General features: G+C 39.1%; 1 protein-coding gene across 1 annotated transcript in view; it reads left to right on the forward strand.

The window, feature by feature from the left end:
- The window catches only part of Exoc4 (exocyst complex component 4), a 689440-nt gene that overhangs the window by 627328 nt on the left and 36923 nt on the right, over window positions 1-25189 (forward strand). Inside the window, exons 16-17 of the mRNA XM_069996791.1 lie at window positions 4079-4257; window positions 7474-7633. Coding sequence (XP_069852892.1) covers window positions 4079-4257; window positions 7474-7633 — 339 coding nt within the window. The remainder of the gene's footprint in view (window positions 1-4078; window positions 4258-7473; window positions 7634-25189) is intronic.

Here is a 25189-nt window from a genome sequence, read left to right on the forward strand (position 1 = left end):
GTATGCTCTTCTCACCTTCCCCTCTCACCCATACTATGGATGGGACTCAGGGCCTCACTGTGGCTGGCAAGTCACTTTAGTCTTATATCATGCTAGTTACCTTGACAAAGCTCATATCTATCTATCTGTTATGGATCATCTCTCTTCATCCTCTCCATCCATCCTGTCTTCCCTCCCTTCCTCCCTCCCTCCCTGCCTCCCTTCCTCTTCTCTTCTTTCCTTACTTCCCTCCCTCCTTCCTTCCTTCCTTCCTTTTTTTCTTCCCTCCTTCCTTCCTTTCCCTTTTCAATACTGAGGTCTGAACCCAAGTCTGACCTTTCCTTTATGTTCACTGTTGAGATAGGATCTTACTAACTGCCTCGGCTACCCCTGAACTTGTGATCTTCCTGTCCTCCTGTCTTCTCCTCCTGAAGAATTAATAGTATGCTAGCTCCAAAGCTCATATCTGATTACATCATTTTACCTCTTAAAATTCTCCTAAGATTTCTAGCATAAAGTCTGAATTCCTTACATGATCTCAAAGGCTATTACATGCCCCTGCCAGTTTCTCCAAGTCACCTTACACTTGTGTCATGTGACCTGTGTGTTTAGCAGAAAGGAACCACTCACCATCGTTCAGAATCATACAGCCTCATAAAACCAGATCTATTCATGTGGCATTCCCACTGCCTGGTGTTACACTGTCTGTAATTTACTGTAAATGTATTTTAATATAGATGTTTTGATTTCAACTAAGTGCTACTACAGTGTAATTTCTACACAGTAGCAATCAGTTGCCCTAGGAATGAATCCCACTCCAGAGTTGGTCATCTTTCATTATATCAGAAATGTCACATTTGATAGGGGCTGTGAACAGTGCCATTACTGATATCTTTATCAAAACTGTACCCTTTACCAATTAACACATGGATGTCCAAATTAATTTTTATAGGTGGAAATTAGTCACTATTAGCACCCATTAAGATGAGCACCAATCACTGAACACAAAAAGTAGCCCAGCTATTTGATTCCGTGGCATGAACAGGGCATAAGAACATCACACATTCTGTGCACAACGCGTCTCAAAATGGATCACACAGGCTGGTGGTGCAGCTTCATAGTAGAGCACATGCCTAGCATGTACAAGGGTGTGATCCTCTGTACCCCTGGAGAAAAAAAGAAAAAAGAAAAACAAGCCACAAAATAAATTCAGTGCTTAAAACTAAAACTTCCTAGAAGGGATGGGTTAGAGTGATAGGTGACAATGTTGTCAGACACCTTGTATTCATATACTGTTTTGTAGAATGGAACCTCTTTGTACAACTACTTAAAAACAATTAAAAAATTAAATAAAAAAACTAAAACTTCCTGAAGAAACACAAGAGCAAATCCTGTGACTTTGTTTTGCCAAAGAGTTCTTAAATAAAATGACTTTCCATAAAAATAAATAAATGAAATTTCATCAGAATTGAAAACTCATTCTTTGACAGACATTATTAAAATGAAAAGGTAATAAAAAAACTAAGAGAAAATATTTGCAAAATGTGGATTTGATAAGAAACTTATTTCCAGAATATATAAAGAACCTTCAAAACTTAAGAACACAATTTTTTTTAACTGAGCAAATGATGGGAAGAGATATATCACAAAATAGAAAACAAACACATAAAAATGTTTAGCCTTATTAGTCAATAAGGAAATACAAACTAGCCAGTTGTGGTGGCATATGCCTATATTTCCAGCTATTTCAAAGGCCAGAAGTAGGAGAATCCGGGTCAGAAGCCAGCCTAGAGAAACCAAAAGCAAATGAATGTGGATGTGCTGCAAATCTTTGGCTAGTACTAAACCCCAAGTTCAATCCCCAATAAATTATTTTTAAAAATTCAAATTAATACTACAGTGAGATACAAAAATGCATCTATTGTAATAACTGATTTTGTAGTGAAATATTTTTATTTAAGTAATTGTACAGTGGTATTCTAATTGAACTTGTCAGTTTATAATCAGTGTCACCATGTCCATCGTTCTCCTCCGCCCATCTATCCCAACCACACCCATCCTTTCAAGTTACCCGGTTCCATTTTCACATATATACCTTGAATAGTAACGTCTGTTTGTGCTTCTTCCTCCTCTTTTCATACATCTGCTTCCCACACCTTGAGCCCCAACCCCCCCTCCAACAAAAAATGTTTCAGCTTCTTGGTATTTCATTTTGGTAAACTGTAAGTTAGTATTTCAAAAGTGTTACACAATTGGAATCCTCTGTCTCCTGCATATACCATACTTTACTCAATTTTTGTATCTATGCGTACGATTGTGTCTAAGGTTTTTAATTTAGATCTAACTTCTACATAGAAGAGATTGTATGCGTATGATTGTGTCTAAGGTTTTTAATTTAGATCTAACTTCTACATAGAAGAGAAGACATGCATCCTTTGTCTCTCTGGCCTGATTTACTTCACTTATATAATGTTTTTCAGGTCCATTTATTTCCCTGCAAATGACATGATGTTATTCTTCTTGATCAATGAATAAAATTCCATTGTCTATATATATCCCACATTTTCTTCATCTATTCATTCACTGTAGGACATCTGGACTGTTTCCATAAAATTCACTATGGTAAATACTACAGCAGTGAATATGGGTATACAAGTGTCTTGATTGTATCCTGACTTGTAATCTTTAGGCAAATGCCCCAAACTGGTATTGCTGGATTATAGGATAGTTCTAGGATTTGTTTTTTTTTCAGGAGCTGTATAATAAATATGGAAAGTTCTACTGTAAATTATATATCACAAAATCTGACTTTTTTCTGAACTTCAAAATGTTATACAAGAGGGGTTACAATATAATGTGTCCATCTAAGTGTCCCATGCTTCTTAATCAGTATAATCCCTTTCATCATTCTCCTCCATTCTGTCTATTCCTTCTCCAGGCTCCTTTCACATTGAAAGAAACCCAAGAACTCAAATATCCTTTATCACAAGCATATGTAGAAAGAAACAAAGATTACAGAAGGTCACTTGTTCAGATCAGCAGTTCCATAGAACAATTAAGGGGGCATTCTGGTTTTAAAAACATTGGCAAACTTTGGAAAGAAGTATGGAGGTTCCTCAAAAGACTTCACATAGAGCTCCCCTATGACCCAGCAATCCCACTTTTGGGCATTTACCCAAATGTTTACAAACAAGACCACACTAAAGCTACCAGCACAACTATGTTTATTGCAGCATTATTTACCATAGCTAAGATGTGGAACCAACCCAGATGCCCTTCAGTAGATGAATGGATCAAGAAAATGTGGTATATATACACAATGGAATTCTATGCCTCCATCAGAAAGCATGACATTGCCCCATTTGTTAGGAAATGGAAAAACTTGGAAAAAATTATATTAAGTGAAGTAAGCCAGACACAAAGAAACATAGGTCCCATGGTTTCCCTTATTTGCAATATCTAGTGTATGTATGAGTCAAGCGGAAAAAGTCAGATAATTTGATGTTAGGAAAATGAATCCTTAGATAGGTATTTTAATGTTTTTTTTCTTTCATGAATGTGTTTCTAACGCATTTATAAGTTTATTTCTTTGTTGCTTTGTATGTCCCTCCCCCACAGTATAACCCCCGCTTTCAATATATTTGATGTCAGTATAACTTATGGAGGAGATGGGGAAAAACAAGTCATTTAAGGATTCAGGTGGACCTGTTGCAACAATGAGAAGTACAAATTGTCATGTCAAAAGGGAGCTTTACAATGTGGGGGGGGGAGCGGGGGGGGGGGGGGGGAAGGATTAGGTGGGGGGAGGGGGGAGGCTGGGAAGGGAGGTGAAGGGTAAACAAAGGAGGAGGCTGCAATGCTTGGTAAGAAATGTATGCATTATCCTGCCCATGTAATTGTAACCCCTCTGTACATATGTTCACAAATAAAATAAAATTAAAAATTAAAAAAAAACAACATTGGCAAGAAGATGATATAAGAATCTATGAGACCACTGCAGTTTCAGTTACTTTGGTACTATGATCTCGTGAGATCGTTACCTTCACTGGAAAGATGTGTTATTAACTGATCTTCTCATCTGTTTTGTTTTCTTTTTTAGAGTTCACTGTTTCCACTATCTCATCCCTCTTGCAAAGGAGGGGAACTACGCCATTGTTGCCAATGTGGAGAGTATGGATTATGACCCTCTGGTGGTCAAGCTCAACAAAGACATAAGTGCCATTGAAGAGGTCATGAGTGCCAGCCTTCAGCAGCACAAGTTCCAATATATCTTTGAAGGTCAGCTCTTCCTCTCTCTCTGGGAGTTGATGAGAAAGGAAATGGGAAGATTTTCCCTGTTTCTATTATTACTGAAATTCAAAACTTGGAGAAAAATTATCTGCTAGTTTTAAGATTAGGGCTGCAATACTTAGCCTCTCCCCATGTGTGTAACATGGCTGCCAGCTGATCTGTTGATAGGGAAACAATACAGTACAGGCAACACAAGTACCTCAAAAGGAGCTCCTTTCCTTAAAAAAAAAAAAAAAAGCAAAAAGAGTCAAGCACCTGTAGCTCACACCTGTAATTCTAATCATTCATGAGGATGAGATCTTAGGATCACTGTTCAAAGCCAGCTCAAGCAAGAGAGTCTATGGTACTTTTATCTTTAATAATCAGCAAAAAGCCAGAAGTGGAAGTGTGGTTGATATGGTAGAGTATCAGCCAAGGCTGGTACCAGCAAAGCTCAAAGAGAGTGCTTAGGCCCTGAGTTCAAGCCCCAGAACCAGCATACACATAACAGAGAAAGGGACAGGAGAGGGGAGGTAAAGAAGGAAGGAAGGAAGGAAGGAAGGAAGGAAGGAAGGAAGGAAGGAAGGAAGGAAGGAAATATGGTACACATACAGTGGAGAGGGAAGTGTGAAAAATCTTTATTACTGGAAGGGAAAGCTTTCTCTCACAAAATACCTTCCCATCTGAAAAGGACGGAAGCCTGTGGTGAGCCAGAATTGCTAGGTAACTTGAGTTCCTTAAGGGAGCAGGAAAGGATGCGAGAGGCAGTGCCATCTAAAGACATGTGCCTTCTAAGTTTTTCAAAATATGGTGCCAACCAAATTAACTGTTCACACTGAATGCTTTCCATAGGACTTTATCTCTCCAATAAACACCTGGGATAATGAAATTAGAGAGAAAAGTTTTAGAAGTCCCAGTCCAGGGTTGAGTGGACCCATTGCATTTAAGCCTCTAATGGAGGTGCTACATGGCAATGACAGGGAGTTAGTGGAGAAACAACTGTGTATCTTATGACCAGAAAGGAGGAGGCTGGGTCTCTTAATGCACTTGGTTATTGTCAAGCTGCTAGTCACCTAAAGCCTTCCCACTAAGTCCCATCTCCTTCCACCACCTTCCAGCAGTGCAAGCTAGGACCCAGCCTTTTAAGTCAAGAGCCTCAGAGAAACAGCTGAATTCTGTTAGGATTCCAAATTGTATTTCCTTTTTCTTAATTTGGGCGATTGACACATAGACCTGGGTGCTGAAAGCATTTGTCTTCCCACATGACACATAGACCTGGGTGCCGAAAGCATTTGTCTTCCCACACAGCATAAAACCAGTATTACCTAAGACAATTAAGAAGATATACTGTTCACACCTGGCAACAGACCGAAGATGGGAAAGTGGAACTGCACAGCCAGTGTTTGCTTTATGAAACAGGTTACAGCAAAGTTGGGGGGCACCCCCAATTCTGTTTCTCCTGTTCAGTTCTAAAAATGGAGTCCTAAAGATGGAGTTGTGTTCTTTTGGAGATTTTACTCAAAAGGTACAGGTGATGAAAAGGTTAATTAGTGCTGTGGCATTATTAATTTGGGAGCAAGTTATTATTTCTCTCTCTCTCTCTCTCTCTCTCTCTCTCTCTCTCTCTCTCTCTCTCTCTCTCTCTCTCTCTCTCTCTCTCTCTCTCTCTCTCTCAAGTATACTGGGGTTTGAACTCGGGGATTTTTGTTTGTTAGGCAGGGACATGAACTACACCTCCAGTTCGTTTCTGTGCTGATAATTGTGGAAATGGGATTTTCTGTTTTGCTCATGCTGGCCTGGGCTATGAATTCTCACTGGTGCATTCCACCACCCCAAGTTTTTCTGTTGAGCTAGAGATCTCATGAACTTCCCTCCCCCCCAGGCTACTCTGGAACTGCAATACTCCTAATCTCAGTCTCCTATATAGCTGGAAAACACATGCCATGGTACTTAGTTATCATTTAAGAAGAGGTCTTGAATCATGGTGCTCCCAATCTCTGCCTTCCAAGTAGCTAGGGTTAAAGGCATGCATCACAGGTGAATGGCAAGTTATTTTTCTTTGCTTATGCTCTACAAAAGATATGCCTAGAATGTGGACAGGCCATGTTATACCATGGCAAAATAAAACCACACCTGAATTTGGTTCACCTGAATAAGTGGTCCAGCTTTTAATGTAGAGTGTGTAGTTAGGTTTCATTTTCTCTGAATAAAGGCCTTTTTCTTCACTCTAACTGGTAGCACAGACAAGTTTGGGTCTTGAAGCATTGGGCAAGTGTAGCTGAAGCAAGAGAATGACTCTTCCTCACCCTTCTCTACTGTCGCCCCCACCAGTCAAGGGGAAACTTACTGTGAAGATACAGGAGCAATTGCACTGATGATGTGCCCTTCAATGAGGTGCAACCCATGGTTACTTCCATGAAGGGACTCTGCTCAGGCCAACTTTGCAATAATAAAAAATAAAGGGAGAAATGTTTACTTAGTGCTGGTGTTTAGAATTAAACCTAACTTTTAAAAATAAAAACTTAGGCAGGCACTGGTAACTCATGTCTGTAATCCTAGCTACTCAGGAGGCTGGGATCTGAGGCTTATGGTTCGAAGCCAGCCCAGGACAAAAAAAAAAAAAAAAAAAAGTCTACAAGACTCCTATCTCCAATTTATCACTAGAAAAAAAAAAGTGAAGTTGTGACTCAAAGTGGTAGAGCACTAACCTTGAGCAAAAGAGCTCAGTCCCTGAGTTCAAGCCTCATGACCAACAAAAACCAAAATATAATAAAATAGAAATCTACATGTGCTTCACATTGTTCTGAACCATCTTTCTTCAGTTCAATGACATGGGATATGCTGAAGGAGACCCATTAGTTTACAGATGTTCTGAGCTTCCATGTACCAAATTTTATAGACTATAAGACAAAGCTTCACATATCAGAACAAACTGATTGTGTCTTTTGTTGTCTTATGATCTGCTTGTCCTTTATGTTTTCTTTCCAGTTACCTTCTCTCCTGTTAACACTTTAGAAGCAAAGCGCTCTCATTTGTAACTACTAAATAATGTAGAAACACTCTAGAATTATTTTAAGATTAGCTGGTGGAACCAGCTGACATGTTTTTCTTTGTTATTTAATTTTTTCAAGAATTAGAAGTAAGTAAGAAATCCTATGCACATTTCCACTAGATGCCATTAATCCACCTCCTCTTTCCTCCTGACTGCACTGTGCTGACCCTCAGGCCTGGGACATCTCATCTCCTGCATCCTCATCAACGGTGCCCAATACTTCAGGCGCATTAGTGAATCTGGCATCAAGAAAATGTGCAGAAACATTTTCGTTCTTCAGCAGAATTTGACCAACATCACCATGTCACGAGAAGCAGATCTGGATTTTGCAAGGTATGACAGAACTCACCTAGATTTCTTGTATTGAAGTTCATTGCTTGAAATAAGCTCTTAAAAAACAATGTTTTTAAAAAAGCCAGAAGGAGACAAAAGAAGAGACAGAGAAGCAGAGAAAAGAGAGAGATAGAAAGAAAAATATTCTTAAATGATAGAGAAGATAATTTGACAAATTTCTATTGAAATTTTCACCCCGTAGGAAAATGGTTTTTCTGACCTAAGTTCTTCTTACAGAGCTTTATTAACTTTTTTCCTGAATACAAGCATAATATGCTAATTGCATAAACTATGTAAGATAATAATGAAAAATAGGAACATTGCTCATAAATCTTTGGTGTGAAATGATGCTATTTAGGTATATTTTCCCTCGAGTTTGGGAGCAAATGCTGTATGCATGCGAGAATTTGTACACATAAAAATGCATACGATCTCTCTGCTTACAAAATTAGAAATATGTTGATATAATTTTGATCTATTTAATTGCATTTTCTATAAACACCATTCTTGGAAAACATTACTTTTCCAACACTCTTTATAAATATTAGTTTTACATCTCAACAAATATTCCAGTGCTATACTGGAACTATAATTTATTTTTTAATCATCTATATCTGTTGGGCATGTGAGTTTTTTTCCATTTGCTTATGTTAAGCAGCAAATATCAAACTTTCATTAAGCTGTCTGTCTTTTTCCAGTTGAAACCATCTTCTCTTGTTTATGCTGGGAGATAAGTGCTCAGCACTGTTTTTTCCTTTGTGTAGGTTTTCTGACTCAATTTTTAATATTATTTTTCTTATAAGACACATTTTATTTTCAAATTTAATAATTAATATTGATTTCCATTTATTTGGTCTTATCACTGTATATTAATTCAATTTGGTGTTTTAATGAATGCTTAAATGGTCTTGAAGAGGATGGATGATGGTTACGTGAATTATTCCATAAGCTCTCATTTAAAAAAAAAAAACTTTGGCTAGGAAATACTTTTCTTTCAGCATGCGGAATACTCTTGTTTATTTGTTAATTCTGTGTTTTATCATGTGAATTTTTTATCCTTTAGGGGTTCATGAAATATTGAAATTATTTTTGAAGTATGAAATACTAGAATGCTAAAATATTATGTCATTCTGGCAGCATATATTTGGATATTTGTTATAAAAATGAACCATTTATGTTCCTTGTACCTTTCTTCCCCAATGTGTTACTGTTTGGTCCATTGTTCCCCTATTCCACTGCTTCTCTGCTCTTTTCTTACCCTTACCCTGTTTCCTCCTAGTTTCAGGATAGTGTCGTGTGTGTATATGTGTGTGTGTGTGTGTGTGTGTGTGTGTATTCCCTGCGTGTTCATGAATGTGTTTTTTCATTAAATTCCCTGTTTTAAGCTAAATTTGGTGGAAAGCCTTCCTTACTCAGATTAGGGAAACCAGGTGTGACTGAATGCCGCATTATTTGGCTGCTCTTATGGGAAATGATCTCATTATTGAATTAGTCTATTCATAATAACATTGACAAGGGGAAGTTAAGAACATGGAGGCCTGAGGGATACAGAGAACCATTACTAATTCTCTGAGGAGTATAATTCCTAAATTCAATCATCCTTTTTTAAATGATTTTTTTATTTTGCTGAAATAAGTAAATTGACACAGTTCTTGGCAGACAGTATGGAGCCTGAACATGCAACAGGGGAAAAAAAAACCCTGACATGTGAATGGTGAAATTCAGGTTGGGCAGTACTGAAGTTGGCATCGGCAGACCATGTTCCAATGAAGTATTTCTTCAGGACGTAATTGAATGGCAACTGAATCTTGCCTTTCACAGTTGGATTTATGAATTATGTTCTAAGTAGTAGGTAAAAGCTGAATGGTACTATTACTATTCTATGTTATTCTTTAATGGATTGTGAATGGTAGTATAAACACATACCATTGGAGGTCTCTGACCTTCTGATCCTGATTAAAAAGCCATCTTCTTACCAGGTGGTAAGTTCCAAGAGGCCAGAACTGTCTTGTTTCCTGGTCACTGGACCACAGTGAGCAATCACTATGTGTGATGAATGAATGAATGAATGAATTTAAAATAAAGGCTCATATTGGTTTAGTTTATCTTTAACATCCTGAACATTTTAATTACTGACATGGTAAATTTTCTCAGAAGTTCATAGAAGTTTTCTTTTTAAAAAATGTATATGCTTCCAATTTTTTCTTTGAAGACAAAGAACATTAAGAAAGCAATCCTGTAGGCCTACTGTTCACCATCTCTCTCATCATTTTTCTTTTGCTGTGCTATAGATACACCTTATAAGTAGTTTTTTCACCTCTTATTTGAGGGTCAAGTTTTATGAAATGGATTCTATCAGCTCTACCGAATTTGAAGCAATGTAAAATAAATATAACAGCAATACCAAAATAGGCAGAAATAATAGACTAGAGCAGCATGCCTCAGCATTCCTTAAGCAATGTCTAATCAAGCATGGACAGCATCTGTATTTCCAGCAAATCTCTACAGGAATGTTATCTTCTAACACAGTAATTAATCACTAGTTGCCATGTGTCAGAAAACTTACTTAACAAGAAAGAGGCACAGTGCTCTTAATGGTTTTTCTTTTCTTAATGGTTTTTTCTTTTCTTAATGGCTTTTTCTTTTTTTAATTGGCAGTGGAATACACAACACCTTTCTGTACTAAAGAAATAAAGGAGCTGAGACTGTAATCCTAGCCACTCAAGAGAATGAGATCTGAGGATTAGAAAGTTCATGAGACTCTTATCACCAATTAGCTACCAGAAAACTGGGAGTGGCATTGTGGTTCTAAGTGGTAGAGTGCTAGCTTTGAGCACCTAGGCCCTAAGTTCAAGCCCAACCAACCAAAAAAAAAAAAAAAAAAGAAGTGATTCCATTTATGTGGATTCTTCTGCTCTTGTCATTGTTGTCTGTCTCCCCTATACATGTCTATGCTATGAGTAATCTCTATTAGGTAGATAAAGCATCTTAAATAAGCAAAAATCAAGACCACTTAGCTAACATTATCAGAGTTACTGAGCATCCTTGGTCTCTATGGTAGTGATCACTTTTAGCCAGACTCAGATACTGTGTCCAGGATAATTATGGTAGATAACCTGCAAAGCTGAAGAGCTTTTATAAGTGTACTTTTTTTAGCTCTTTGCACCAAAGATCATCTGTACATGACTTGCCATGTGCAATTTCAAAACTAAGTCGCAAAAGCTACCTCAAAATGCAGGCTATAGTATTATAATGAGAGCTCTGAAGATGCAGAGAAGTCACCAATGTATCTGATGATCTTTGGAGTTTAAGATTTTAAAAGAACATTTATTTTTAAAAGAAAATACCAAAATGTTCTTCCCAGTTCTCTCTTCTCTCTTCTCCATTACACCTGCCTCACCCATCTCTTCCATTACACCTGCATCACATTTTTCTTCCATCTGTCCTGTGGCTTTACTTTCTACTTTCCTTCTTCAAGGCTCTTCCCTATTCATTTTAGATTTCTTTAGGTTAGTAGTTCTCATTCTTAAATCTGACAGGAAGACAAGATCTAACACATAAGAAAGCCTCTTTTTTCCTCCCCCTTCAACCAACAAGTATTTAGTGGAAGTATATTTACTCTCAGTCCTACTCTCATGTGCATTGTGGATCAAGATAGAAACTAGTAAGTATTTCAAATGATTATATAATCAGGTGCTGGAAGGAGAATAGAAAGTAAAAAGTGCCAACATATAATAGAGGCAATCTGAAATTTCCGTATTCATGGAAGTCCTTAATGACACAGTTACATGTGAGGAAAAACCTAAAGGAAGAGAAGAGCTTGTTTGACATTTGCAAACAATAGAAAGGCCAGGGCGGATGGAGTGAAAAAAGAAGAAAGCAATCCTGTAGGCCTACTGTTCACCATCTCTCTCATTTTTCTTTTGCTGTGCTATAGATACACCTTATAAGTAGTTTTTTCACCTCTTATTTGAGGGTCAAGTTTTATGAAACGAGGTGCTACGATCTTGAAGACCACTATACTGGCCTGGACATTTACTTAAAGGGAGTAGGAAGCTATTAATGGGTTGAGTTAAGAATGTCATAACATGAACCCTCTGGCTGCTGCACTGGAAATGTAGAGACTTGGGAAAGAGGCTTTAGGCAAGAGAAGAAACAGAAGCCTCCATCCATTAGAAAACTTTCTAGGTGAAAGGTAGTGATGATTCAAACCAAGCTGATAGGGAACTGGAGGTATGGCTCAAGTGGTAGAGTGTCAGCCTTGAGCCACAAACCAAGGGAGTACTGGGTGCTCTGAGGTCAAGCCCCACCTCTGGCACAAAAAAGAAAATAAAGAAAGAAAGCAAAAATACTAGCATTAGAGAGGACAAGAAGAGGGAAGTTGGGATATAGTTTAAGGATCAAGCTGACAGCATTGGCCAAGGAATTGAAAGTGAGCCAAAGGCCAGAGGACAGTGGCTCATGCCTGTAATCCTACTTACTCAGAAGGCTGAGATTGGAGAATGAGCGTTTGAAGCCAGCCCAGGTAGGAAAGTCTGTGTGACTCTTACCTCCACTAAGCTACCAAAAAGCCAGAAGTGGAGCTGTGGCTTCACTGTTATAGCACTATCCTTGAGCCAAGAAAGCTCAGGGACTGTGTATAGGCCTGGCCCTACGTTCAAGACCTGGCCCTGATTTTAAGCCCCAGGACCAGTACAGAGAGAGAGAGAGAGAGAGAGAGAGAGAGAGAGAGAGAGAGAGAGAGAGAGAGAGAACCAATGATGTCAGGTTTTAGTTCTCAACAATTAAGGCATGGAGATTCAAGAATCCCATATATATCCTACAGAATTAAGAAGCGTAAGGGAAAGGGTAGGTGGGAGAGGAATGGATGAGAATATTGAAAGGGGTGACAATGATCAAGATATATTATTTTCATAAACTGCTTTGTTATATGGTAACTCTTTTATACAGTTACTTAAAGATAATTTTTAAAATGAGAGTAAGTTATTCTGTGTGTGTAGGCAGTTGAGTATATAGGACAGGGCATCAGATGGAATGGAGTGATATCATGAAGTTAGGTTTCTATTGCTTTGTTTGAGATTCCTCTTAAAAAATCTAAATAGTGATTTAAAAAGAGCTATAGTAGCTATAGTAATCTGGAGCTCAGGAGAGAGGTGTAGGCTGCAGATATGTGTTTGGAAATCATCAGCTGATAGATTGGATTTGAAGCCATGAGAAAGAATGAGAGGCATACTCTTGATAGCAGCAGAAGTAAAGAGGAAGAGTGAACCTTTCTGGAATGCTGAAGAGCCAGCAAAGGAAACTGAGAGGACAGAGCCAATGAAGAAGGAAGGTGATTTAGGAAGGGTTCTCTCCTGGAAAGTCTAGTGGCGTGTTTGAGGATGAGGGTATCTTCTGTGCCCAAAGCTGCCGTGGGCTAACAGCACTCAAGATGGAGAACCAGCTGCAAGTGGGCGTGACAAGAGGCCTGAAATGCTCTGATCTGAACTCCTTTTTTCCACCTCTACAATTTATCCAAATATAGGAGGAAGCAGCCTCAGGAGGAACAGACATCTCACTCCACAATTCTGCAGGGTCTTGTACAACTAGAGCAAATGAAATTGCGATGGAATATTTGTAGTGGGATACACTGAAGACCAAATCGAGAGTCTCGGTCTCATCTGCAGGTTGACATCAACCTGATGAATCATATTGAGAGCATGTACTCGCAACATGATGAAAGTGGCACTGTACCTCTCTGGTCCTCTTTCTCTCCAAAACCATAACCCCAGTAGGATCATAGCAAAGACATCAGAAAGATTCTAATAGAGGGACATCCTACAGAAATGTAAGCAGTGCTCCTCCAAACTGCCAAAGTCATCAAAAACTGGGAAAGCTAGATCTGTCTCAGCCAAGGAGAGCCAAGAAGACATTACAACTAAATGTAATATAATCTCCTGAGCGTGGTCCTGGGATGGGAAAGGAACATTAGGTAAAAACTAAGGGAGCCCGAATAAACTATGGACTTTTATAATAGTCCATTAATATTGGTTCATTAGTTGTGACAAATGTACCATACTAATGTAATAGGGAAACTGGGTATGAATTAAGTGAGAACTCTGTGCTAGCTTCTCAATTTTGTATAAATCTAAAACTGTTCTAAAAAAAAGTCTATCAATACAAATAGGCAAAGGATTTGAATAGACATTTATCCAATAAAGATATATTCATTTTGAGTATGAAAAAAGGTTCAACATCATTTGCTGTTAAAGAAATGCAAATCAAATCCATGATGAGATACCACTTTATACCCTCCAGGATTGGAATAATAATGAAAAAATTGGACAGTAGAAGTGTTGACAAGGATATGGTGAAATTGGAACTCATTTGTTGCTAGGGGGAGAGTAATGATCAATATTAATCCTAGGCATATACTCAAGAGAAATGAGAGTAGGCACAGAAGTTTATACCCGAGTGGTCATGGAAGTGTTATTTGTAGTAGAATGGCTCAGAAGTCAGAAAGATCTAAATGTCCATCAACTGATGGATGAACAGAATGTGATAAATTCATACAATGGATATTATTTCGCCATAAAAAGAGACGAGGTATCAATACATAACAACATAGATGAACTTTGAAACATTAGGTTAAATTTAAGAAGCTATTTAAAGCTATTTTACCTAATATTGGCAAATTTACAGAGATAGAAAGTAGATTAATGTTTGCTTATACTTTGAAGGTTAAGAGGAAATGGCTAGATGGATACAGAATTTCTTTTGAGAATGATGAACATGTTCTGAATAAGATTATATGGATGGTTGTTCGACCCAATGTATGCACTGTAAGATCTTGAATTTTATACTTTACATGTGCAAATCATAAATAAATTGTGTCACAATAAGTTGTTCTTTTAAAAGATGAGCTTTAAAAATCCTAAAATGATAGGTTACAGAGTTTTGTAAAAGAAACATCTGGTTCATATTTTAGTCCCTAATGTATATGATGTAGGTGGTCAAGGAAGAATTTTTGGAAAAGGGGCTGATGCCTAATATTAATGTTATGTGCAATTAACAAAGTGGAGTTCAGAGGAGCTCAAACAGATGTTAGAGGAAGGGGGCAATGAAAGATGAGAGCTGAGAGGAAGCAGACCAGCCTAAGTCATTCCACCTCTCCTGTAGTTTCAAAACATGCTTATCAAGCACCTTAATATATTTTATGTTTCTTCATTTGTTTGTTCCTTCTCTATCTGCCCCCAGTAGAATAGAAACTACATAGGAATGGACTTTTTTGTTCACTGCTAGGTTCTAGACCAGTACCTGGCAAATGGTAGCCATTAGCAGAGTCACCTATAATCCTAGTTACCCAGGAGGCTGAGGTCTGAGGATTGAGGCCCAAAGCCCAGCCAGGGCAAAAGAAGGCTATGATACTCTTATCTCCCATTAATCACCACAAAGCTGGAAGTGGAAATGTGGTTCAAGTGGTAAAACACTAGCCTTGAACAAAAAAAGCTCAGGAACAGTGTCCAATAAACAAACAAATACTTGTGGGGAGATACAATCAGGATCATTTATCCTGTAAGTAATTGAAGGGTTTTAAACACAGGAATGTGACAGTCGTATATCTTTGCTCCTACTGGATGATTTCAGTAGCTGTGTGGCACATGGCTATGAAGGAGATGAAACTCCCTCAATTAGAAGGCAAATGCTCAGCGAGGAATGGGTAGGACCCGGATCCATTCAGTGCTTAGAAGAGACAGAGATGTGAAGTGTGAAGGAGGTAAACCTGGGGGGTTGGGCTGGCCTGGAGGGCTGACACGCCCCCCCCCCCCCAGCCTCTGACCTGAATCCAGCTGTCTACAGCACCATCAAGCAAGGGGAAGACAGAGGAGGGAAAGTAAATTTGGTAGGGGGAGGCTCCTTGGGCTGTGAGGCCTGTAGGATGCAGTGGCATTGCTGACTAGAGACACCTCATGTGCAACCCGATACATAATGGAGAAGCAAACTTGAGGGGGAGGCTTGGGTTGAACAAACAGATTTAGTGAAAGCAGGGGTTATACCGTGGGGGAGGGATATACAAAGCAACAAAGAAATAATCTATAATGGTGGGGGGGGAGGGTTGGGTGGGGAGGGGTGGGCGGGAGGATGGGATGGGAAGGGGAAACAAAGGAGGAGGCTACAATGCTTCATAAGAAATGTACTCATTATCTTGTCCATGTAATTGTAATCCCTCTGTACAGTATTTTCACAATCAAAAGAAAAAAGAAAAAAAACATATTTAGTGAAGCATCAGCAAGGAGTTGTTTCAAACTTTTGGAGAAAAGAAGCCGCATAGATAGAGACGGGTCTACTGGGGAAATCCCAGCAGTGAAGGGCTGGAGGGGTGAGAGGAAGTGCGGAAGAGAAGGGAATCGGGAAGGAGCACTCCCAGAGGAAAAAGGTCTGAAGAAGGTGGCACATGAAGCCAAGAGCGCACGGCCCCGCTGCTGTCTGCACAGAAATCCTCCTTTCCCCACAAAGTGATGTAACATCTTTCTCTCCAACAAGTGAAAGCGTTTTCTCATTTAACTCCCCAACTACCCATTTGAGGTACACTATCCTGGGGCCTTCTGCAAGGTGGTAGCCTGGAACAGCTTGAGACCCCTGCTTCATCCCTGACCTCATACCTTCTCAGGAATCATCCCTGGCCTGGCTGAGAATCTCAAATGCTTCCCAGGGGTGCTGTTTTCTTACCCCTATTTCCTACAAAACCGATCACAGGGGAACATCACTTGGTTTTCTGCTGGAAAGGTTCTGAGTCTGCCTGTTTGCAGTGGTAGGGGCTTAGCTGGAGAGGGGATTAGCAATGAAATGCTGCCACCTACTGGAAATACCATTAGCGATCCAGGCTGGTGAGCATCGTGAGCAGAATCCCCATCTCTATTCCCCAGAAACATTTCCATGTGACTAAGCTGAAAATATGACCTGCCCCTACCTCTCAGATCATTTCCTTTGGCTTGTTTCTGAGAAAGAAGCAAAATGCGCTCCCTGTCTTTTTCACTGTTTATTGTTCTCCACTGTTTGTGGATTCTGCCACAGGTCTTCTCTGCCAGGCCCATGAGCCTCTCCCTTTGTCAAGCTTTACCTGTAATACCTTAGAATTTTGACTCAAGATAATTAACCATGTGGCTTTGTCGTTCATTTTGTAAAAGATTAGTCTACTGCTAAAAAAAAAAAGTGTTGTAATGATCTTGCCCCCTTTAAAAAAATCTAATAAATCTTCCGGATTTACTAGTGATAAAAAGCTAGCCCTAGCTTTCCTAAGAGTCAAAGTAAATTAGTAAATGTGATGCGTTTCTGCTATTTGGTTGAAGGATATATGTACGTTCTTTCAATTTAGTAATACAACAAAATTTATATTGCTCATCTCTGAGAGAACTTCCTAAAAGACCTTTATATAAGTAGATTTAACTAATGTTACATTTCTCTAATTAAACCTACTGACTTGGCTACCTCATTCCTGTCTTCCACTATCTTCCGATCTCTTTTTTCTGTTTATTGCACTTATAGTTTCCATGCATTGTAACAACTAAACGGGTTCTAATTGTTTAATTAGGTCTTTCTGACTGTAGATGAGCATTCCTTACTTGTCTACATTGCCCTCTATAGAGTACCTTAGAACAACAAATAACATATATAAGATAAATATGTCTGTAATTGGTGATTGATATCTCATAAACATATCTCATGTGTGAGGCTTTTATGGTTAAGTTAAAAAAAAATTTTTTTTGATGTGAGGCTTGAACTCATAGCCTAGGCACTGTCCCTGAGCCTGTTTGTACTCAAGACTAGTGCTCTACCAGTTGAGCAGCAGTACCACTTCTGGATTGTTGCGGGGTGGGGGCGGGGGGAGGGTTGTTGTTTGAGTGGCTAATTGGAGATAAGAGTCACCTGGGGATATTTCTGCCTGGGCTGGCTTTGAACCTCTATCCTCAGATCTCAGCCTCCTGAGTAGCTAGGATTATAGGCATGAGCCACCAGTGCCCAGCTGAATATTTTATTATGGTAAATAATATCACCATACTGTGCACATATATAATGTCAATGTTTTAAGTTTCTCCAAGATTACTGGTAGACAGTGGCAGTCTTTCCTTTGTACCTCACTTGCTGGAACTGGAATTATTCAGAGATTAGCATGGATGGCAGGTGTTACTATTACCCAATAAAGATGCCAAGGAGCAAAAATGAGAGTGACTTGTCCAAAATCTCTCATCAGATTGCAATACACACACACACACACACACACACACACACACACACACACACACACACACACACACACACACACACACACACATGCAATAGCTCTGTAGTTCATATATTTAGGAAATTAACCTACCCAAGAAGGCTGATTTTCTGCAGGAAAGAACTCAGTTGTCCTGAACAGACATTAAGCTTGTTCTGTGAATAATGAAAAAGATTGATCATTTACTGACTCTATTACAGTTCTTACTGGAAGACCTGAGGCTGGAAGCTGACCTTTCTTGTTTTGTAAATAAGATGTAGGGTTGATGGATGTTTAAATTCAGGAAAGCTGGTATCATTTTTAAGGCAGATCTTCCACTCCGTATACACCATGCCATGGCTGTCTTTGTGTCCTTCCTCCTGCTTTGTCTCCTCTGTGTGCACAGCAAACACCTCTTTCTCCTACAGTTCTGACCTCCCACTTTGTTTCCCTCCATTTGTCACACTACAGAGAGCAGGCCCGAGCACTGCTCTTCCAAGACTTCCCTAGTGTGTATACTATATTGATTTCTCTTTTTGATAATCCTTACTCAATTTTTATACTCTAAAGTTATTATTACATTATGTGCTGAATTGTTATTCACTTGTAGTAGTCTTTGGCAATACTATGGCTTGATTTTTTTTTATTTTTATTTTTTGTGAACATACTGTACAGAGGAGTTACAATTACATGGGCAAGATAATGAGTACATTTCTTATCAAGCATTGCAGCTCCTCCTTTGTTTACCCTTCACATCCCTTCCCAGCCTCCCCCCCCCCCGCCCCCCCACCCAACCCTCCCCCCCCACACCAAAGTTGTAAAGTTCGTTTTCGACATGACAACTTGTACTTCTCATTGTTGCAACAGGTCCACCTGTATCCTTAAACGACTTGTTTTTCCCCATCTCCTCCACAAATTATACCGACATCAAATATAGTGAAAGCAGGGGTTATACTGTGGGGGAGGGACATACAAAGCAACAAAGAAATAATCTTATAAATGTGTTAGAAACAAAATTATATTAAGTGAAGTAAGCCAAGCCCAAAGAAACATAGGTCCCATGGTTTTCCTTATTTGCAATATCTAGTATATGTATGAGTCAAGCAGAAAAGGTCAGATAAGGTGATGTTAGGAAAATGAGCCCTTAGATATGTATTTAAATGTTTTTTTTCTTTCATGCATTTGTTTCTAACGCATTTATGGCTTGATTTTTATGACTTAGTGCTCTACCACTTGAGTCATATCTCTAGCTCTTTTTGTTCTGGATATTTTTGAGATAGGATTCTCTCTCTCTCTTTCTCCCTCTTCCTTTCTCTCTCCCTCTGCTCCTCTGCTTCCCCCTCCCCCCTCTCTCCCTGTCTCTTACACAAATAGGTTAGCAAGAGTTTTTATAACTAGCCTTATAAACATTTGACAATAAACTGCTTTTCTTAAAATAAACAAACTGCCTAAAATACAGGTGACTTTAGTGTAAATTCTACAGGCCAAAATTAGTAACTGTTATTGATAATGATGGTGATTTTATATAAATATATATATATGTACATACATATGTACACATATATAACCATTATAATGTGAGTAGTGACTATTAACATTATATAATTGCGTTCAGTATATGGCAAGAACTATAGTAAGTACTTCACCCACATTGGTTTGCCAAATTTTCCTTAAAACTCTACCTGTGAATATTATTTATTACCATTTTGTAAGTGAAAAGGCCTAAGTTAAGAAGTTAAGTAAACGTCTCATGGATGTGACAATAGAGACAAGACTTAAGTTTGGGTCTTGCCAACTCCAGAGTCTATGAGTGATCTTAATCATGTAAGGCTTTTTATTTTATTTATCTATTCTGGTAAATAATAGGTCTCTATTTTCCTTTTTGTAGTTAAAATAATTTCATTTTTCAACCAGACTCCTAGTTCGCATTTTCCTCTGGTTTTTTTTTTTTTTCTTCTGGATATATGTCCTTCCCCCATGCCTTGGTTTCCATTGAACTCCAGTGGCTAGCAATTTTAATTACTTTAACTGGCACTCTGTAGAGAGCTCTATGGCAAATGCCTTCCGTCCTGCTCTGTTATGGGGCCAGTCTTTCTCAGCAACCATAGACTCTGCTTGTCAGACTTCTGCTGATCACGCAAGTACCTGTTGTGGACTTAGCCACCACCCAAGACACCACACAAAACACCACCACTGTTAGACTAACATTTGATTGTCCATGTCACTGACAAACTCTTGCATGAATTCCCAGTGCTTTTAAGATAACGCACAGCTTAAGTAAGTTGTAAAAGCAAGTAAGAATTGTCTAGGAGCTGGCCGCCTGTATCTCATACCTGTAATTCTAACTATTCAGAAGGCTGAGATCTAAGGATCACTGTTGAAAGCCCACCTGGGCAGGAAAATCCATTCAACTCTTATCTCCAGTTAACCACTCAAAAATCAAAAGTGGAGCTATGGCTCAAAGTTGGAGAGTGCTAGCCTTGAGCAAAAGAGCTCAGGGACAGCACCAATGCTCTAAGTTCAAGCCCCACAACCAACCAAAAAGAAAAGAAAAAGGAAAAGGAAATAACTCATCTAGAGAAAATAATTACCTCTTTTTTAAACCTTTGACTCTGTCCATAAAAAAATCTGGCTAGAGCCAGGTGCCAGTGGCTCATGCCTGTAATCCTGGCTACTCAAGAAGCTGAGATCTAAGGATCGTGGTTCAAAGCCAGCCGGGCAAGAAAGACAATGACACTCTTATCTCCAATAAGACCACCAGAAAACCAGAAGTGATGCTGTGGCTCAAGTGGTAGAGTGCTAGCCTTGAGCTGAAGAGCTGAGGAACAGCATCCAGGCCCAAAGTTCAAGCCCCATGACTGACCAAAAAAAAAAAAATCTAGTTAGAAGACTGAGAGTAGAACCTCCGCCTCTGCCTGTGCAGCAGTGAGTGCCAGAAGATCCTGATGCAGGCAGCTCACGGACACTTCGGGGGAGATACTAACCTGACCTGACATCCTTTGCACTACCTACAATACCCATGCCATTTCTCTCTCAGTCTTTCCCTCTTCCAGTACCCATCTCTTTCTTTCTTTCCTCTTATTACATGCAGTGAAAGTAAAATTAACCTTACAAAACTTTTGTAGATGAATTTGAATCACCATTAAAACCAGCCGGCAATGCAGCAACCAATATTACTTTTAAGTTGTACATGTACAAAGTGAGGAAGAGTCGGATGGTGTCCTTGGAAAATGGAGGTGAACTAAAAGTCCCTGACTCACCAATGGTTTCACTTATATGTTTCAACATGAGGATGGGGAGAAAGTGGACCCAACCCACAATGTTATTTTCCTGATTTTTGGTTTTTTTTGTTTGTTTGGTTGTTTGGTGTTTTTTTTTTTTTTTTGAAGAGGAGTAGAGAATTTGATGCTGGGGATTGAACTCAAAGCCTTGTATATCCATTGGTTCTGGGTTTCACTTTCAATAAGGTATTCAGTAAAACATATTACACTTGTAGCACTTCATTATAAAGTAGGTTTTGTGACAAATAATTTTGTTTGACTGCAGCTAAACATACATGTTCTAAGCACATATGAAGTAAGGTTGATTGAGTGAGCTATGATACTCCATAAGTTTTCAACTTACAATATTTCCAACTTACAATGGATTTGTCAGGATATAACTATTGTAAATCAGGGATAAGGTTGGAGATTCAGCAGAAGAGTGCTTGCCTACAAAGTATATGGTTCTGTCCTCAGCACTGCAAAATAAATTAGATAGTAGATAGATGGACAGACATAGAGCCAGAAGACAGATGATAGATAGATAGATAGATAGATAGATAGATAGATAGATAGATAGATAGATAGATAGATAGATAGATAAATAGATAGATAGATAGATAGATAGACAGATGATAGATAGATAGATAGATAGATAGATAGATAGATAGATAGATAGAGATGATAGATAGATCTAGAACATCTGTATTCATTTGTATAGTGTATGGATAATCAACAAGCTTAATCCTTACTTATTATGTAAATTCAAGGAAGTCATTTCAGGTCTGTTGGCTGAAGTTTCCTCACCTATGCAACAAAGATTCTGATGTGAAGATCCATTGTAGCATCTCTTGCAGATGTGACTCAACCATGATATAATGCTAGAAATTAGGGTCAGAGGGCTGGTGCGTCTAGTACCACCTAGTGGCTGTTCCACTTGTAGCTCAAAAGAGACTGAGGAAAGGTTTTCAAGAGAACAGGAATTGGCTTCCCATCGAATTCCATAAGGATACCCTAAAGATTTCTGAGATATGCAGTCCATAGCAGGCATGTTTATGTTTACTGACAACTAACGTTTATACATATAAATGAACGAATTAGGAAGGAACGTAGGACTGTGTCCTTTCATAGTTAAGGTTGTGTTTGTGTGCACCAGACATACAGAATAAGACAGACAGACAGAGATAGAAGCTAGCTACTGCTTGTGCATGACCTATAAAGATTTTTCTAAGACTCTGAACAGTAATTCAAAAATAAACATGTAGGTACTAATAAACATAAATGTCACAGGGCTGCGGCTCTTCCTCTCCTTTGCTAAGCTATGCTTTTTCTAGTTGATGGAAAGGTTTTATTCAGATCAGCCATTTCACTTTTTCCTGGAGGCACTCTTTACTCTTTATGTTCTAACCTTTACAGATATAGGCTTTGGTTGCTGTGGTAATGATTTCCTATTGTCCGGCATCTACATGTTTAAATTCCTCCAAAGAATTATGCACCTCCTATTTTCCTCCATTGCAGATGAAGTCAAAAGAAAGAGGGGTGCGGGGAGCAGTGAGGGTAGAAGAGGCCAGTGCTGGATTGACTTCTCCCTCTTGATGCACACAGTCGGGGGAGGAGCGGATCAATGGCGTCAACATTTCAGCAGGTATTAGCTCTGTGTCTCATTCTCCTGTAGGCGATCTGTTTCACAAAGACGCTGATTAAACATTTTGGTGGTAGTGGGGATAGAGGAGGGAGGGAGAGATCGGGGATTTTTAGTGGCTAGAGCCTTTCATTGACAACATTAAAGGCTTCATGAGATATTCGACTAGAAATTAATTATAACCCAGTTCCCCATTTCTCCCTTAGGTGACAGTCTTCTGTTGCTATGTGCCGCTGTGAAAATAATAATGGGTTTCAAATGTTTGTGAAAAACATAAAGTAATTACTTGGTGTGGTAAATCAGTCATCTGAAGCTTGGGCTTCTCTCGAGTCCACGTTTGTGGCAGTCTGTCTGTCTCTTTTGTTAACTTTAATTATAGAGCACAGGAGACATTTTTTTTAATTTTTTTCAGCACTTTGCTTTTCTCGTTTCGTAGTTTCATAGTTCTCCAGGGATAGAAGTATTGAAATGATAATGACACACAACTAACATTTCAACAAGAAAAGCATACGTCTGCCAGGGAGCTGATTGCCTTAGTTAAGTTTGTAGCTATTGACTATCAACTATTCGCCAGCTCCCCTAATGAGCCTTAAATATTTACTGTGTTGTGTGAGAGAACGGACTCTCAAGGCATTTTGAGATTCTTGCTCACCGTTGGCATGTGTTTAAATTATGGACCTTCAAGCCACAGTCTATAGCAGCTCTTTTCCCCTTTTTTTAAATTAAAAAAAAATCACAATGTACTATTTTCTAATAGCAGCCTCAGCTGCTATTTCATACTGCATCACGGAGTGTTTAATACCTCTCTAACTCTATTCTAGCATTTCATCTTTCTGTCAATAGTAGGAACAGACTACCTCAAATAATTATTTCATATTATTTTTAATATTACCAATAATACCAATAGAGCACATGCTTCATGCAAAGAATCCTACTTCTGATATTTGCACACATTACCACATTGAAGCCTTACACAAACCGTGTTTGTGTGATCATAGCATTTGCACTTTACAAATAGGGAGGTGGCATTTCTGAAAGAGTCAGCAACCAGAGGTCTCACCTAAAGTAAAGGACAGGACCATGATTCACAGCCAAGTCTCCTTGAAAGTTAGCCTTGGACTGTATGACTTAGGACAATATAATGTGTTGGGATGTTAAGAAGATGTGCCACGGCCTCAGTATTTGTATTGGCTCTATTAAACAGTAATGATTGGGTGTGCTTGATTGGAAGGACTTAAAGAAGAGGCATAACTTTTTTTTATTGCCTCTGGTAGAAACTGGAAGTAGATGTTGTATAGTAGGCTTGCAAAATGAAGGAAAGAAAAACCAAAGGATTCTCCAGAAAGGATGTGGTGATGCTACTGCTGCTGCTGCTGCTGCTGCTGCTGCTGCTGCTGCTGCTGCTGCTGCTGCTGCTGCTGCTGCTGCTGATGCTGCTGGTGATGGTGATGGTGGTGGTGGTCGTGGTGGTGGTGGTTTCCCTTCTGCATAGGCCACAGTTCTCAAGCCCCTTCAAGAAAGGAACACCATCATCAGTGGGCCCGAATGAGGCATGGAAAGCTATGGAACTTCACAGAGACCAGCAGTGTTAGAGAGCAGCCATATCAGGAGGAGGACTGGGCCTCGCAGTACAAGGCTAGTGGGTCGATCATGGGGAGTAGTCCTCAATTTCTAAACTATCAGTAGAATTCCTACCTATGTGACAAACTCACCTTAACAAGCTAGTACATTTTTTGCCTAAAGTCATTCAAAAAGCAGGCAAAAGACAGAAATTTGTCTTTCTGTTCTACCCATACAAAATCAAATTACTGTAAAAAGAAAACAATTAATGGTCTATTACTGGCATTGTCATATTTGGGCCCCCTAGCCCATAAAGCTGTCTTTAGGAAGAACCTCACGGAGTCCACAGAAACACAGACATACACACCTGCTTACTAAGGAGAGGAGGGCCAAATGCACCTGCTGCAGGCTAATCGGTTTGTGTGATTAGCATAGTACAATGGCACTAGCAATGTCCACTCATATTAAGTGCTCATGGCAAGACTGACACACAGTTCTTCTAGTAGCAGAAGAAGGTATGGTGTCCTGCATTCTGTAACACGCATAGAGGTATCTCCAGGAAACTCTCTTGGAATAGATTCCGAAGTGATCTTGGCCATGATCCCAACTAACATGTAGATTTGTCTATTTCTGCTTACTTTCCAAATCTTACTCTCCTGAGACTTGAGTTACCCAATGTCCTTTCAATAATCCCTTCTCTCTAATTTAGAACCCTCACCATTACATAATAGGCCAGGCCTAGTACAATCTAGTCTTTCCATATTATACATCACTGTTAAAAAGTTTGATCCACATCTGTCTCCTTATCTTAGCCAATTATGTAACAAATATTTTTGAGCATTTGTATTACTTAA

Source organism: Dipodomys merriami, unplaced genomic scaffold (genome assembly GCF_024711535.1).
Source record: "Dipodomys merriami isolate MVZ:Mamm:240054 unplaced genomic scaffold, mDipMer1.0.p SCAF_5, whole genome shotgun sequence".
NCBI lineage: Eukaryota > Metazoa > Chordata > Mammalia > Rodentia > Heteromyidae > Dipodomys > Dipodomys merriami.